Raw genomic sequence first — 16,093 nt, forward strand, 5'->3', positions numbered from 1 at the left:
AATCCGCTGAAGGTAGGGGCTGGTCCTCAAATACCCCCTCTGGGGTTGGTTCCAGGGCAGCTGGTGGGGGGGGGTTGCTGGGAATATTCCCAAGGGCAACAGTGGAAGCAGAGAGCGCTGTGCCATCATCCCCCTCCCAGGTGGCAGCCCCCAGCAGCCACAGCCCTTCAGGGGTGAGACGCACTCCCGACAGGCCTTGTATGGGTGGAGAGTGCTCGGCTGCCCCCGCAAGGGCAGTGATGCCAATGATGACCAGGACCAGTGGCAACACTTGGGAGCAGTCACTCTGAACCAGCTGTTATTCCAAGAGTTTTACGTGGATGAACTCAGCTACGCCTCCTAAGCCTGTGAAGCCACTGCCATCGCTGACCCCTCCTAGAGACGAGGAGACCAGAGAAGCTGAAGACTCCCTAAGACGCAACAGAGCCAGAGAGAGCGAGTGTCTGTTCTCTTCTGCTGATGTGACACCAAGTTGACCCTTCATCTGCAATGGCAGGTGAGCCTACGGTCCTCCTAAATCACTTGCATTGTTGACCACACAACACATGCCACACAGCAGGTGCAGCAGCAGCAAGAACAGAACTGCAGTGGGCCCTTTGGACTAGGATGCCTAGCCCCCAGGCCGTGATCAGCGTAAGATGTCCTCCTCCGAATGTCCCTGAAGCCACTGAGAGTCCACAGCAGCGACTACCCCCAGAGATGTGCTCAAGATTTCACCACTACTCTTGCTAAAACGGGAGGAGGCATCATTGCATTCCCATTTCACAGATGAGACTCTTGAGAAGTAAAGGCCTACCTGCAGTCACAGAGGGAGCTGGAAAGCTGGGCGTGCCAGCCCTCCTGAGGCCTGAGGCCCTCCTGCCTCCCCAGCCCTGACCTGCTAGCTTTGGGAAGCAGAGAGGTGCTTGCATCATGGCATTCCAGGAGGGCTCAGGAGGGGCTGAGACGGCCCCCGCGCATTTCATTCACTCACCTGCTCAGTCGTGTACAAGTTGGGTAGCACAGCCTGGGCTGGGTGTCCATACACCCGGGCCTCGCTCTCATGGTCAGTTTGCCTCAACCACAGAAGCAAGTGCTCTTCCCCGCACCCCTGCAATCTCCCCACGTGCACCCCAACTGCCCCCTCACGTGCCTGCTCACCCAGACAGTCCATCCCCACTTCCATGTATCTGGGTATGGAAGGGGTGGCCTGCCTCAGACCAGGTCTAGCCAGAGACCCAGCTCTTCTAAGTACAGCCTTTGCACCAGCTGAGAAGATGACCAAGTGTCATTAAAGTGGGTTGGGTCACCGATGTTGGGAAGACTTTGGTGGAATCGACCGCCTGATCTCGAATAAACCTCCAGCAATGGAAGAATGGGGCTGCGGGTGGTCACACTGAAGAAGGTCAACTGAAACCCAAGGACCAAGATCAGACTGTGCTACGATCTAAGAGATGATGAGGACGAGAAGGGTCCTGCCTCCACTAACAAATCCAGGACCCCAGCAGGAGGAGCACCACCGTCACCTCAAGCAGCTGTCCCCAAGACCAGCTCTATGGCCACCTGCGCCCAGCAAATGTCGGCTCTTCCATTCTCCTCTGCCCTGGCCCCAGCTTCACTCCTTCTGACTCGACGTTCCTGGGCCAATAAGGCGGAAGTCCTCCACCAACCCACGGTTGCGACAGCAGGCTGCTTCCTGCCAGGCCCCTCTCCTCAACGGTAGGCCACCAGCCTCGCCTGCTCCACGACTCCCACTTCCTCTGGAACATGGGAAGCCCGGCCAGTACAGCCGGCCATCCTGGCTCCAGCCGGCTCAGCTGGCCAACAACCCAGCATGCCCCACGCCACACCTTCCTGCACAGGGCGATGGTCTCTTACACCCAGCACCGTTCAGTTCTAGAAACACAATGATTTTCATCTCAGAAGAAAAAGTAATTGGAGTCATAAATATAAGAACAGAGGACAGAACAAAACGATTACTTTTGAAAAGGATGTGGTAGCCTAGCAAAGGTGAAGGAGTCAGCCAGAAAATTACTAGAAATGATAAATGAGTTCATATCCATGGTGAGAAAGGGGATAAATCAACGAAGGTCGGTGACAGTCCGCCATGCAAGGGACGTGCAGCCACAATAGCAAGCAACAAGGGGCAAGAATCTCCTCCTCCATAGTAACAAAACACATTAAATATTAAACATTAATTTAGTCCTATTGTAAGGCATTCATTTTTAATGTCAATATTTTGTTCCTGTTGGGAGGATTAAATAGATACTGGAGATGGTAACCCTCTCCTGTTGAACAGATTAAATGCAACAGCAATTAAAACCCCTGAAAAAATGTGTTACATACTTTAAAATCTATAACAAAGAATATCAGAGAGTATTTTTAAGCACTTTTTTCCATATTCCCTTATTCTTTTTTTTTTTACAATAAAACATTTACTTTTTTATCCCAAATTACATTAAATCAAAGTGATAACTTGCTCTCTAATTTAAAATGTTTTAAAATGAATACATTTCACATTTTTCACGATACAGATGAAGAGGCATAGGCATTCTATTCCTGTTGCGGGCTGTGAGCAAGATCATGCCAGACATATCTAAGTTATACTAAAGGGGTCTTTATTAACCAAGCTTGGTGATGACAGCTCTTAGTAGAAATAGCAAATCCAAGGTCCATATGGCAATCCAAGCAACTGTAACTCCAAGAGAAACAAATGATCATTACCCTGAAGTCCATCCATTCAGCTGAAGACCTAAAACCTATGTCCCAGCTTCCCCAACACTGTAAATTAAATGAAGAGGATAATATAAGCTAATAGACATGCAGCAGTCAACCTGAAGGCACGAACAAAGCTGCAGACATTCACCTCTCCCTGGCTTCTCTGCCCGCATTCCACTACTGCTAGGCCTCCCCTCTCCTGGAACTCCTGATACTACACAAATCAGAAATACAAAGCATCTTAGCATTGCTATCTTTATTGTCCCACCCAAGCAGCAAACAGGGTGAGGAATACAGACACCCAGGGGCCGTGCTCAGGGGATACCTGTCCTGGGACAGCCAAGAGTCAGAGTGCCATGGAAGCAATGGAAGCACAGGACAAAGAGAGCCATATTCCCTTATTCATTTGAAAGGCGAATGAGAGGAAGGGACAGGAACAGCTCTTCCACCCTCCAGTTCACTCCCCAGATATCAGGCTCGGGGGCCAGGCCTAAGGCAGGAGCCTGGAACTCCACCCAGGTCTTCCCCATGGGTGCAGGGCCCAAGTGCTTGGGGGATCTTTGGCTGCTTTCCCAGTGCATTATTTGGGAGCTGGATCAGAAGAGGAACAGCTGGGACTTGAACTGACACCCATAGGGGATGCCATATCACAGGTGAAAATTGAACCTGCTACATCACTCCCCTACCCGCACCCCACAGCCCTCTGCACTGAAATTTCTAAAAAGGCAATTATAGTTGTCTCAATTTTAAAATATATTACTCCAAGCAATAATTATTAAATGCTATAGGAGCTGGCACACTGGTATAACAGGCTAATCCTCTGTTTGTAGCGCTGGCATCTCAAATAGGCACTGGTTTGCATCCCAGCTGTTCCACTTGCAATCCAGCCCCCTGCTTATGACCTAGGAAAGCAGAGGAGAATGGCCCAAGTCCCTGGGCTCCTGTACCCTTATGGGAGAGCTAGGAAAGAAGCTTCTGGCCTCTGGTTTCAGATCGGCTGAGCTCTGGCCATTGAGGCCATCTGGGAAGTGAATCCGCAAATGGAAGACTTCTCTCCTTTTCTCTATATAAAACCTGCCTCTCAAATAAAAATGTCTTTTAAAATGTTGTAATATTGATTCAGAGACAAAATCTCTGAGCATCAGAACGAATAGGGAAAATAATTGGTTGTCACTCTAACGCAGGGGAATGAGGGGAGCCAGCAGCCCAGCAGTGCTCAGGAAAGGGCGGAGTGGCGTGGGCATCGGCCCAGTGGGTAGGCATCTGCTGGAGATCCCTGTTTCACGGTGCCTGGTTCAAGTTCTGGCTCCTCTTCCGATTCCAGCTTCCCATTAAGGTGTACCCTGAGGGGCAGCAGACAATGGCCCAAGCACCCAAGTTACTGCTGCCCCTGTGGGAGACCCAGATGGAGCTCCAAGCACCTGGCTTGGGTCTGAGTCAGAAGCAACTTTGAAATATTAACAGAACTGAACAATGAACGAGCCTCACGGTCAATTCCAGTGAATGAAAGCTCAATGTTTTGCAGCCAGGGCAATGGCACAGAGGGTTGAGCTGCCGCTCGTCACACCAGCACCCCAGACCACAGTGCTGGATCGAGGCTTGTGGCTTCCACTCCAGCTTAGGAGCCCGGGAGGCAGCGCTCGAAGGCTCAAGCGCGTGCAGGGCCCTGTCACCCTTGTGGGACACTAGAAGGAGCTCCTGATTCCTGGCTTCGGTCTAATCCACCCCTGGCTGTTGCAACTGTTCTGGGAACGAACCAGCTGCTATAGAAATCTCTCTCTCTCTCTCTTTCCCCTCTCCTTCTCTATCTTTCAAGTAAATAAAAGAAAATCCTGTAAAAAGCTTTTTAAAAAGCTAAATGCATTTAGAAGTTGCAGAGCGCAAAAGGTACGCTTCTTACTACTACAGAAATAGGGACACACAGAAAGAAGAAAGCTGTGCTGCCACTGAGACAGACTCAAATGTAGGAAACAAACGCCAAAAGTAAAGCCACAGAGCACAACAAAATCACAAGCAGCCTTGCTTCTGAATCAACCGATTTCAAGATTATAAATAGATCAACACACACATTTCCCTTGGTAAGTGGCTTAAAAAGAAGGATACAGCCATGTTTTGCAGAAATACCTAAATTAAGTGGAAATGAACAGTCACATTGGCAATTAAAAATGAAAAATTAAACAATCCTGACATCCCATTACACACCTGCCCAACTAGCAGAAACAAATGCTGGTCTTGACTGGGAGGCTGTGAGGCTGGTGTAGGCAGCAGCGGAGACAGGGTTGGAGAACAGAAGTTGCAGAGGGACTCAGAACAGGTGGCCGCAGTCCGCATGCCACCACCTAGGCGAGACCCTGGACTCCACCCATGCAGCGGCTCCAGGTGGTTCTGAGGCGCTGACAGGTGAGGCCAGTACCCCGGCTGGGAACAAGGCTCAAGGCACGGGCAGGGTTATGTGTGGGGTCCACAGGCCGTGTCCCTCAGGCTCTCAGCAGTGATCGAGGCTCCAGACCCTCCCCCCCAGTCTGTCTACCCTCTACAGGGCATCGATGGGGGCACACACTGGCCCTGGGCGCTGCAGAGGAGGCTGCTAGAAAGTCAGGCTGGGCAGCACAGAACACCACGCACATGCAGAGAGCGGCTGGTGCCAAGGCTGACCCTGTGCCTGCGATGTGGGCGAGGACAGGAGGTGCACGGGGCTCACATCCCCAGGTCACGCCCATAGCTGAGTCAGGGAATGGATTTTTAAGGTTGGGACATCTGGACTGGTACTCCTCACCTTTCTTTTCCTATAAAGTTGCTGCAGTTTCTACATCTCCAACAGTTTCCCCACATGACTTTATTTTTTCAAAATCAAGAGCAGCTGCCCCCAAAAGCTCCCTACAGAAAGGTGATTATCACTCAAAGGCTATGCTCCCAAGTTGCCAGAAGGGTAGATTTCAAACGTTCTCACCAAAGACAAATGAGAGGTTGCACATGAGCTGACGGCTTTGTGAACGAGTTTGACTTGCAGATTCCACATGCCCCTGCACCCCATAGGGACATACAATCATTTGTCAATAAAAATTAAAATGCTTGGGGTTGGCATGATGGCTCAATGAGCTAATTCTCCACCTCCAAGCACTGGGATTCCATATGGGCACCATTTTGTGTTCTGGCTGCTCCACTTTCCATGCAGCTCCCTGCCTGTGACCTAGGAAAGCAGTCAAGGACGGCCCAAAGCCTTGGGACCCTGCACCCATGTGGGAGACGAGGAAAAGCTCCTGGCTACAAATCAGCTTAACTCCAGACATTGTGGCCATTTGGGGAGTGAAGAGCAGACAGAAGATCTTCCTCTCTGTCTCTCCTTCCCTCTGTAAATCTGCCTTTCCAATAAAAATTAATAAATAAAATTTTCTTTAATGAAATGCTCACAAAGGATGTCTGTCCTACTGTGCCTCCCCAGGGCTGGGGGCTCCCCCACGGAGAGTTCCTGTCTTCTCCCTCTGTGTGTCCCCTCGCCCCAGACACAGCCTGGGCAGGAGCTCAGGAAACTTTACAAAAGGCTGGGAATGAACAGCCCCCCTCCGAACCCCAGAATCTGTGGGGACAGTCACCCCTGCATGGGTGTGGGGTTAAGTGCTCACTGCATGTTTGCTAACATTATCCACACCTTGCAAATGAGCAGATTGAGGAGGCACAGAGGACTCCAGCAGCCCCTCAGAGGCACACTGCAAGCGGCGAGTCTCCAGCCAGGTATGCCTGACATAGGGCCCTGGCTCCCAGCCACTGGCCTAAAAGGAACATCAGAGCTGGCGTGGAGTGGGGGTAGAGGCCAGGAACAAGAGGGAGCCAAGGCCAGTGGGAGCAAGAAAAACCTGTGGCATCAGCCTGGGAAGGGTTGGGGCTGGAAAGGTGACCCAGGTTCCAGGCTATTCTACAACATCGAACAATCAGCCTGTGCAGCGCTGGTCCCTTCCAGGACCTGTGACACTAGCACCTGCAGCTAACACATGTCACTGTCCGCTAGGAGGTGGAGTGGCTTCAGAAATCAAGGTGTAGGCCCCACCCTAACACCATGGCACCTGCTGCCACCTGCCACCTTGCTCAGCACCCATCATCCAGGACACAGGACAGGGAAGTCCCAGCCTGAGGACCATGGAGGGCTCAGGGCAGTGTCTGCCCATCCTGCTCAACACAGACCTACTTCTGCTCCACCCTCTGACCCAGACCACCCAGGCCCAGAAAGCCAGATGAGCCTCTGATACGAGATTTCCCAACATGGGATTTCTGAAACTCAGAGGGGGCTCTTTTTCCCCTTTCCTTCCCTCTGATGAACCTAAAATTACCAACAGTGAGCAGCTAAGCAGGCAGCTCTCGAACAAGACTTGGGTTCAAATCCCAGCTCCTCTTCTTATTGAGGGAAGGTTGCCCAGTCATTACCTCTCTGGCATCTCATAGTTGCTGGAGGGTGGAGTCAGATACAAAGGCAGCCAGCCAGATCCATGCCAGACTTATTCCTTCTGCCCATGGAAACCCACCAGCGGCCCCAGGAGAAGGTCCTGGCCATTGCATCAGGGAGTCCTGTGACCAGAGAATAGCAGGTGCACTCTGAAGCTCAGGGTAGCCAGGATACCTGCCCAGCTCACACAGCAGATGGCCATAAGAGAAGATGTTAATGTGAAGTATGCCAGGACACACACACACACACACACACACACACACACACACGAGGGTCTTCAGAGAGTATGAAGGAAACTATGCATGGGTTTCAAAGATGCTGCAGCAGGGCAGACTGAGCCCTCGGTTTAACAGTTGAGGGCGGAGACTCCAAGCACTACTAGCAGTCGTGCCAGAAGCACGGCCCAGTAGCTTGTGCTGGCTCCAGCCAGTGTGCACCTGCACACGGGGAGGCAAAAGCTGGGTCTTCAGCTGAGGGGCTGCACAGGAGTGGTGGCACCCTGGAAAGAAGAGGGCGAGACGGGGCTGCACCCCTGCAGGTAAAAAGCCCTATGTGAGCCCGGCATGGGTGAGGTGGCTAAGTCGCAGCCCAGTTGGGTTCCTTGTATTGCCCGCATGTAAAGTGCTCTGTGGTGGACAGCGACGTCTACGACCCCAGGGAGAAGGTAATAGGGAGAGCTATGGGTCAGCTGGGAGGAACCGAGCAAGGGTGCCTTCTTCTGCCACTTCTGGCTGCACATGCGCCCCTGGCGGGCGTCCCAGGTGGAACTCGTGCTCCTCACTCCCTTCTCTGCCCTCCCATCAGCTACCTGCAGCCTAGCTCCACGTTTGTCTCACTGTCCACTTCCCATCAGCTCTATTTTGAACACCCTGCCCCTTCTGCACTGCCACTCCCTTTGCCAGGCAGCACCCCATGTCACCGTGCCCCCGTTTGAGTCCCTTCGGCTCCTGACTCCAGCTTCCTGCTAATGTGCACCCCAGGAGGCAGCGGTGAGGTTCAGGTCCCTGGATCCCTGGATGAAGTTCCTGGCTCCCAGCTGGCCCAACCCCGGCTGCTGCAGGCATTTAAGAGTGAATTAGCAGAAGGAAAATCTGTCTGTCTCTCTGCCTCTCCAATACTTCAAATAATTGCTTTTCAAAAAGATTGATCTGGGCCCGACACAGTAGCCTAGTGGCTAAAGTCCTCGCCTTGTACATGCCAGGACCCCATATGGACACGGGTTCTAATCCCAGCAGCTCTGCTTCCCATCCAGCTCCCTGCTTGTGGCCTGGGAAAGCAGTCGAGGACGACCCAAAGCCTTGGAACCCTGCACCCACATGGGAGATCTGGAAGAGACTCTGGGTTCCTGGCTTTGGATCGGGGCAGCTCCGGCCATGCCAGTCACTTGGGGAGTGAATCAACCGACGGAGGATCTTCCTCTCTGTATATCTGACTCTGCGATAAAAATAAATCTTAAAAAAAAAAAATTGATACGTCTGAAAGACAGAGAGAGCATGCACACTTCTTTCTGCTTATTTTTTCCCTAAACGCATACAACAGCCAGGGCCTTCGCGGGTACATTTGCAGGAAGCCGGCTCAGAAGTACAGCCAGTCTCCAACAGTTACAGGATGGGGGGAGGGGTCACAGGCAGCGGCTTAACCGGTAGCACCACAATGCCTGTCCCTCAAACTGAAGCTGAAATAGAATAAAGGCTTCAAGACCTCCCTCGGCGACGTTGGCTGGGGTGATGACTGCACACGCACTGCTCCCAGGCCAGTGGCCTTCCGCTCTCCACCCTGCGCAGACCTGCCGTCAGTCCCTGCCAGCTGTCAAGCTCCCTTCTGCATCTGCTTGTGGACCCCAGTACACACTGCATGGCTGAGGCAGGACCCCCTCCCGCTACAACCCTCGCACAGAGCCAGGCCCGCTGTGTCCCTGCCTGGAGGGGCCGTGTTCCTGCCTCTGGTGCCTGCCAGGAGCACTGGCCCCCAATCCGCACCTGTCTCCCTGGACGACTTGCCCAGCACTGGCTTTCTCCATCCCTTGGACCCTTAGGTTCCTGTCCGCACCCTGGGGAGCACGTGGGACTCACCTACCTGGCCCGGGCCTTCTCCTCCACCGACCCATCCTTCCTCCTGGGAGTCTGGTTATCTCTCCCATACCCTCGGTACCTCCACCAGCTGGGCAGGGACTGTGAGGGTCCCCTACCAAGCTCCCCACCCCCAATGCTATCCTGCCTCCCTCATGGGAGCCCGTCTGCCAGTGAGGTTTTGCCCTCGCGATTCAGGCTGCGAGGAGTCTGACAGGGGGCTGAGACCTGACCAGCCCATCCTCATGTTCATCCCTCCTTGTCCCCAAGGGAATGCGGGTCTCTCTGGGGCCACTCCTGTTCTGGCCCCTGCCGTCATCCCGTTGCCCCTTTCCTGCCAGGACCTAACCCCATCCTCTTCTTTTGCCAGCTTTGTCCCTTGTCACTGTGGTCCCATTGGAGTAGGGTACACAGAGGACTGTTCTCAAAAGAGCTCCCCAAATCCTGCCACCCGGTTGGGAGTGCCCGTGGTTGTGCAGGTCTTTAGGGTCCCTGTGCCACTTCCCCAGCCTCTCTTCCTCTCTTATCACGGTGTCCAGAGGGTTCCCCACTAACCCATCCAGGATTCTAAACACACACGTGCCCTGGGCTGCATGGGTCTTCCCACTGCCGCCATAGTCCCCATAGTCCCCACCATCCCTGCTGGCCTTTCCTCTAGCCACAGATGTGGGGGACACAGGCGTCTCCCCTAAAACTCATGTCCACAAGTCGAACCCAGCTTCAGTTCTGCATTGTTCTGGTCCTGCACGCCCATGTATCTCCAAGGCATTGACCCCAGCCCCCTGTGTGGGTCCCATTGCAAGCTGCTCCACCCTGACATTGGCCTTCCTTCCTCAGGGGAACTCCAAGGTTGGGAATGACTGTCCCTCAGCCAGGTTTAGCCACAGGATTCAGGCCACCAGAGCAGCCACCCCTGTGCCACTCCAGATCTCCAGGCTTCACCTAAGCGGCACAGGCATTTCCCTAGTGGCGCCTAGCAGTCTCAGGGAGCCCAGCCAGGATCGTGGCCACACCTCTCTGCACGTGAACCAGGAGGCCCACACGCCCAGCTGCATCCAGCTGCAAGGGAGGGGGAGGTGACAGGCTGCTCCCTGGGTCACTGGTGCTCAGGCATCTCCCAAGCAAGCAGAGGGGGCCAGAGGACCAGGCCCGGGGAAGGGGTGCTGCGCTGATGGCGGCAGGCACCACCTTGGCTACTTTTATTCTGATTTTTCTGGCAAGAAGAATGAGCTCCAAACTGAAAGGCTCCAATTTCCAGGAACTCACCAGCCCAGAGTAACTTCTTAAAGATGCATGCATGTGTTCAGAAAATGACAACCACCGGAGCAGCAGCATCTGACACTGTACCTGCTCTGTGCAGGTATGGGGCACAAATGCAGCTCCACAATACCCCTGGTCGTGGGACTGTTACCACCCCATTCTGTGGATGAATAAACCAAGGCCTAGAGAGGATCGGGAGAAGAAAGCCGGACAACTAACGGGAACTGAGCTGTCACTTCTATTTGTCACAGTTGTTTTGGTTTTTTGTTTGTTTGTTTTTAAGATTTATCTATTTTTATTGGGAAGTCAGATACACATAGAGGAGGAGAGACAGAAAGATCTTCTGTCCGATGATTCACTCCCCAAGTGAACACAAAGGCCAGAGTTGTGCTGATCTGAAGCCAGGAGCCAGGAACTTCTTCCAGGTTTCCCATACTGGTTCAGGGACCCAAGGCTTTGGGCCGTTCTCCACTGCTTTCTCAGGCCCCAGGCAGGAAGCTGGATGGGAAGCGGGGCTGCTGGGATTAGAATCAATGTCCATATTGCTACTTCTCCATGAACCTTCTGAAGTCCCACCATGAAGAACGTTAGCCCCCACTCACATCTTCTGGTTTTTCCTAGTGTCATCTTGTGCCAGCTTCCTACCTGGGACACCACGCACTGCTTAGCTTGTCTCCTTGGGCTCCCCTAGGCTGGGACAGTTCATGCCTTTACTCTTTTGAGGTGAGCTTGATGACTTTGTGGAGGACTAACAAAGCATTGTGTGGGATGCCTCGGGGCTTTTTCAGAAATTTCCCTCAGACCAGGTGGGACAGTGCTGTGGCAGGGTGCGGTTACCACTAGCCGGGATGCCAGCATCCCACGTGGGTGCCAGCTGGAGTTCCAGCTGCTCTACTTCTGATACAGCTCCTTGCTAGCGCACCTGAGAAAGCAGCACAAGATGGCTGAAAGAACTGGGCCTCTGCCACCCGCACGGGAGACCTGGAAGAAGCTCTCAGCCCCTGGCTTTGGCTTTGCCCAGCCCCAGCCATTTGGGGAGTGAACCAGCAGATGGGAAGTCTTTCTTCCTGACCCCCTCTGTAACACTGTCTTTCAAATAAATAACACCTTTTTTAAAAAGTTATTTATTTTTATTGGAAAGACAGACTTACAGAGAGAAGCAGAGCCAAGAGAGAAAGATCTACTACCTGCTGGTTCACTCCCCAAGTTGCTGCAACAGCCAGAGCTGAGCCAATCTGAAGCCAGGAGCCTGGAGCTTCTTCCAGGTCTCCCACGCAGGTACAGGGTCCCAAGGCTTTGGGTCATCCTCCACTGCTTTCCCAGGTCACAAGCAGGGAGCTGGATGGGAAATGGAACATACATGACATGAATCAGTGCCCACATGGGATCCCAGCATTTGCAAGGAGAGGATTTAGCCACTAGGCTGTCATGTCAGGCCCAAATAAATAACGCTTAAAAAAAAAAGACTAGTCTATGTTGACAGGTTTGGGAAGAAGACGCCAGGTGAAGTCCATGTTCACTTGAGTCACCTGTGCTGATGCTGACTGTGCCAGTCTCCTGAGACACGACGGGTTCTCACCACGGTCAGGTCCCTTCCCCACTGCCCACACTGTGTCTTTAGAGGGATGTCTGCTGCACACCTCCCGAGGGGCTGGCGACTGGAGCTTCACCTCCCGCTCACCGGAGCTGTCTACGTACATTATTGACATCTTCCCTCACGGCAGATTGTCCTGTATTTCCTCCGTCCTCGGAACTATTCATTGACTTAAGCACACACTGATTCAAAACTATGGTCTCAGGGGTATTTATAGCACGCTCTACCACCCAGCATATGTTGGATTCTGCAAAGCATTTGGTCCCCCGTGCCCTTGGTGTTTTGGGAATAGCTGCTAGAATGTGACACTAAACCCCATATCTAATAAATGCCCTCCTTCCCCACTCTGCCTGCAGTATCCATGGGCTGAAAAACCCACGTCCTGCTCTTTTAGCAAACAAAACAGGGACAGGCAGAGCGCACAGCATCCTGTAAGGGAGCCCTGTCGAGGGGCAGCCACACTCCTGTGTTGTAAGCCACACATCTGGGGACGTGGTTTGCAGTTCAGGCGCTCCTGCAGGCGCCTCCGGGCCCTGTCCGTGGTCCTGCCCTGCCTTCCCGTCAGCCTTGAGGAGTCAGCCGCAGCCTCTCCTGCCCCAGGCCAGGCTGTATCTAGTGGTGACAGAGGGAGTGCCTTCAGCTCTGTCTCTGAGCTGATCCACTGGCATGACAGGAACAAGGTGAAATTTAATAGGCATGAGTCAGGTAATAGTAGGCTGAGATTCAAGAAACCATTGACGCAGACCACAGGCCTGACCTCAACAGGGCAAGATTTCTAAAACAAGGAATTGTGTTCGGATCAGCGAGTCCGGAGGGCCGCGACAGCGAGCCACGCCACACTTTCCCAAACAGCAGTGTGGTTTAAAACACAACAGTGCAAGTGGACGTTTTGAGGTCAGATGGGGGAAATCTGCAAAAGGTCTGCATATTAAATCAGATGAAAATGTACTGAAGCAGAAAAATAATGATCATTTCCTGGAACAGAAATTAGGTTACAAAACAGTATGCGTGGCATGAGCTCATGTTATGCAGGAAATCTACATAGAAGCGTAGAAGCAGCTCCGGAAGGATCTGCCCAGAGTGTCACAACGGGCTCCCTGGAAGAGGGGAACTGTGTTCTCTCTCTTGTCCAGCTCACGACTCTCCCATGGTATGTATAGCCTGCTCCTGTAACTATGTAAGACAGAAGTTTCTCAAGCAGACCCGGGGTGGGGGGACTCATGACCAGAAGCCCCCTTGAAAGTACAGACCCAGTCTGAGCCACCTGTGGGCACCTGTCACATGGTGGGGCTGCGAAGGTCATGGGGGCTGGTGTCTCATGTGGCTGGCACCAAAAGTGAGCAAACAGATTCAGGCTGGTACGGAGGCAGTCAGGAGGGAAGACGGGCAGGAGTGGGTGGGAAGGCGTGAAGGGGCAGCAATGTGGTTTTCACATACTGAAAGGCTGCCACATGGAAGGGATACCCATGCAAGTCCTTGTGCAGAAGTGTAGTGACTAACGTGGCTTCCAGGTCCAGCTCCAGAGTGTGGGAGGGAGAAGGTTCTTGCTGTAGCAGCATCCCACCTTGGGAGAAGAAGGGGAAGCTTGAGGGGGCACCGGCTGAGGCTGGCAGCCCTCTCCCCAACGCTGGGGCTCTGGGGTTCTAGACTTGTAAGGTTCAGCTTAAGCAGGGCAGCTTTCAGCTCCTCCCCACCCACAGTTCACGTCCTGCTGGGAAGGGGCTGTTCGCCTGCCACAGCGGGTCTTGGCTCACCCTTGTAGAAGGACAAGAGTCTTGGTGGGGTAGGGACAGCCCTGAGCAAGACCCTGCAGAGAGCAGCGCCGGCTCCAAGCAGGCAGCTGCAGTCTCCTGGGATGGGGACCTGCATTCCCACATGTGACACCCGCCCCACCCTGTTCGACTAGTTGTCCACACATGCCCAGGTACCCGCAGAGAGGGGCTGGTCTGTCACCTCCCACCTGTCAGGTAGTGGGGGAGGTCTACCTGGCTATGGCCAGCTTTCCTCACACCAGGCCTGGGATAAGCCACCACTCGGGACAGCTGCTTCCCACCTGCAGTGCTCTTCTGAGTGAGTCTTGTCTACTTTGTTTCTGATCTGGCTTCTCGCTGAGGTACCTGGGAGGCAGTTGAGGATGGCCAATGCCTACTTGGACCCCTGTCATCCACATGGAGTTTTGGGATTCTGGCTTCAGCCTGTCCAGGTCCTGGATGTTGTAAACATTTGGGGAGTGAGCCAGTGGATAGAAAGTCTCCTTCTGCCTTTCAAGTAGATGACAATTTTTTTTAAGTGACAGGTCTGGACCCATCTGTCCTGGGATGAAGGTCTCCGGTCACCACCAGCTTGAGGTAGAAGGCCCTAGACTCCCCTGGCAGGGCCCGAGGTCTCAGGTGGCCTTGGAAACTGCTCAGTGCAACACTGTGACCACATCAGGGTGGGCAGTACCCTTCCTGCCCTCCCCAAAGACACGGTCACCGGGCCCAGCGTTGATGGCTTATGAGGCGTTTGCCGAGGTTACTCTGTCCACCCATGGGCAACCTGGTCGCTGTCATCTGTGCACACCAGTCCTGCTTTCCCGCAAATGGGCTTCACTGCAAGCAAACACTGCTCACCACCATCGCGGAGTTTGGCTCTGACAGGCCTGCGGCAGCCACCACCGCCAATTACCAGCCAGGCCTGCCCGTCCGAGCTTGCCTGGGAGGCGAGCAAGCACCTGGCTCAGAATCCAGGTGGGCCGCAAGTGGACATCTCCCCCTTCCGGGCTCTAGGCAGGGCGGGCGCAGCTAAGCTGGGGGCCTAGGCTGGTCCCTCTGTCCCTGGCCTAGGCCCAGCGGCGCACGCAGACACTGCGGCTGGGTTGGTCGCCCGCAGCGCGGGGTGGGGACCTGCGGCCAGATCCTGGCAGCCGCTTCCCGGTCAGACACCAACTGCGTCTGCAGACCGCTCGCACAAACCCGCACGGCCGGGGGAGGGCAGGCTGAACAGGAGGCCACCTGGGCGTGACGCGCGGCCGTGCGGGTTGTAAGCCGGAGTCCGAGCCGGGCGTGAGGCAGCCCGACCTCCAGGCGCTCAGCTCGGGAGGTGAGAAAGGTCGGCACCCGCTGGGTCTCCCCGCCAGAAGAAATTCAGGGGGCCGTGGAGTTTGGGGAGCAGCCGGGTGGGGGGAGGAGGGGACGCGGGGAAGGAGCCCGAGGCCCGAGCGGGCCGCCGCCGCCACCACCTTACCTCTTCGCCTTGGCCGAAGCGCAGGCCGAGCGCCGCCACGCGCTCCACGCGCAGGAAGCCGTCGGGGTCGCGGCCGCACACCTCGAACACCTCGCGCAGGCGGCGCACGGAGCGCAGCAGAGCCGCGGGGGCGCCCGCCCAGCCCGCGCCGCCCGCCATCCGCGCCGGCCCCGCAGTCAGCCCGAGCCCCGCGCCGCGCGCCGCCGCCGCAGCCCGCCCCGCGCCGCCGCCAGCGCCATGGCCGTGGCCATCGCCGCGCGCCTGCCTGTGCGGCGCGCAGCCTCCGAGCCGTGTCAGCCGCAGCCGCGCCGCTCCCGGCGGGGGCAGGGGAGGGGGCGGGGAGCGGCGGGCACGCTGCAGACAAAAGGAGCCGCGCGTCTTCCCTGCGTGGGGCCACCCTCGCCGGGCAGGCGGAGGGGCGCGCTGCGAACGATCGCCTCCTTCCCGGACTCAGTTTCCCCAAGAGGCTTCCTCCGCTTGGAAAACCGCGAGGGTGGGCGCACCGACGCCGTCCCCGGGCTAGGCAAGTGCCGGGTTGTCAGTGAGGCTGGGACCCGGGAGCCATCGGCGCCCTCCGTCCTGCGGCCGACCCCTGCTGGCTTCTCGCGCCCCTTGCTGGCCCTCAGCGGCCCCAGGAAGCCCCAGGTGCCTCCTGCTCTCGTCCTGATGGCTATGGCTTTATTGCCGAGGCAACTGAGACCCAGAGAGGATGATCCACCCACCTTAGAACACACAGTTTGGGTGGAGCTCCGCCCTCCGTTCCCGCATCTGTGGCTGCGCTGCTGCTACGGCTTCCAGAGCCCTGGTCTT

The 16,093-nt window shown here is 55.1% G+C and overlaps 1 protein-coding gene across 2 annotated transcripts in view; it reads right to left on the reverse strand.

Annotated features, from left to right (window-relative positions):
• Positions 1–15,467, reverse strand: part of RAB11FIP4 (RAB11 family interacting protein 4) — an 89,788-nt gene extending 74,321 nt beyond the window's left edge. The window contains exon 1 of one of the 2 annotated variants that reach the window (XM_004594007.3): positions 15,284–15,467. In XM_004594007.3, coding sequence (XP_004594064.3) covers positions 15,284–15,442 — 159 coding nt within the window. In that variant the 5' untranslated portion in view covers positions 15,443–15,467. The remainder of the gene's footprint in view (positions 1–15,283) is intronic. The other variant, XM_058675736.1, reaches the window with a different exon arrangement.
• Between the last annotated feature and the right edge of the window lie 626 nt (positions 15,468–16,093).

The sequence above is a fragment of the Ochotona princeps genome, chromosome 17 (genome assembly GCF_030435755.1).
Source record: "Ochotona princeps isolate mOchPri1 chromosome 17, mOchPri1.hap1, whole genome shotgun sequence".
Lineage (NCBI taxonomy): Eukaryota > Metazoa > Chordata > Mammalia > Lagomorpha > Ochotonidae > Ochotona > Ochotona princeps.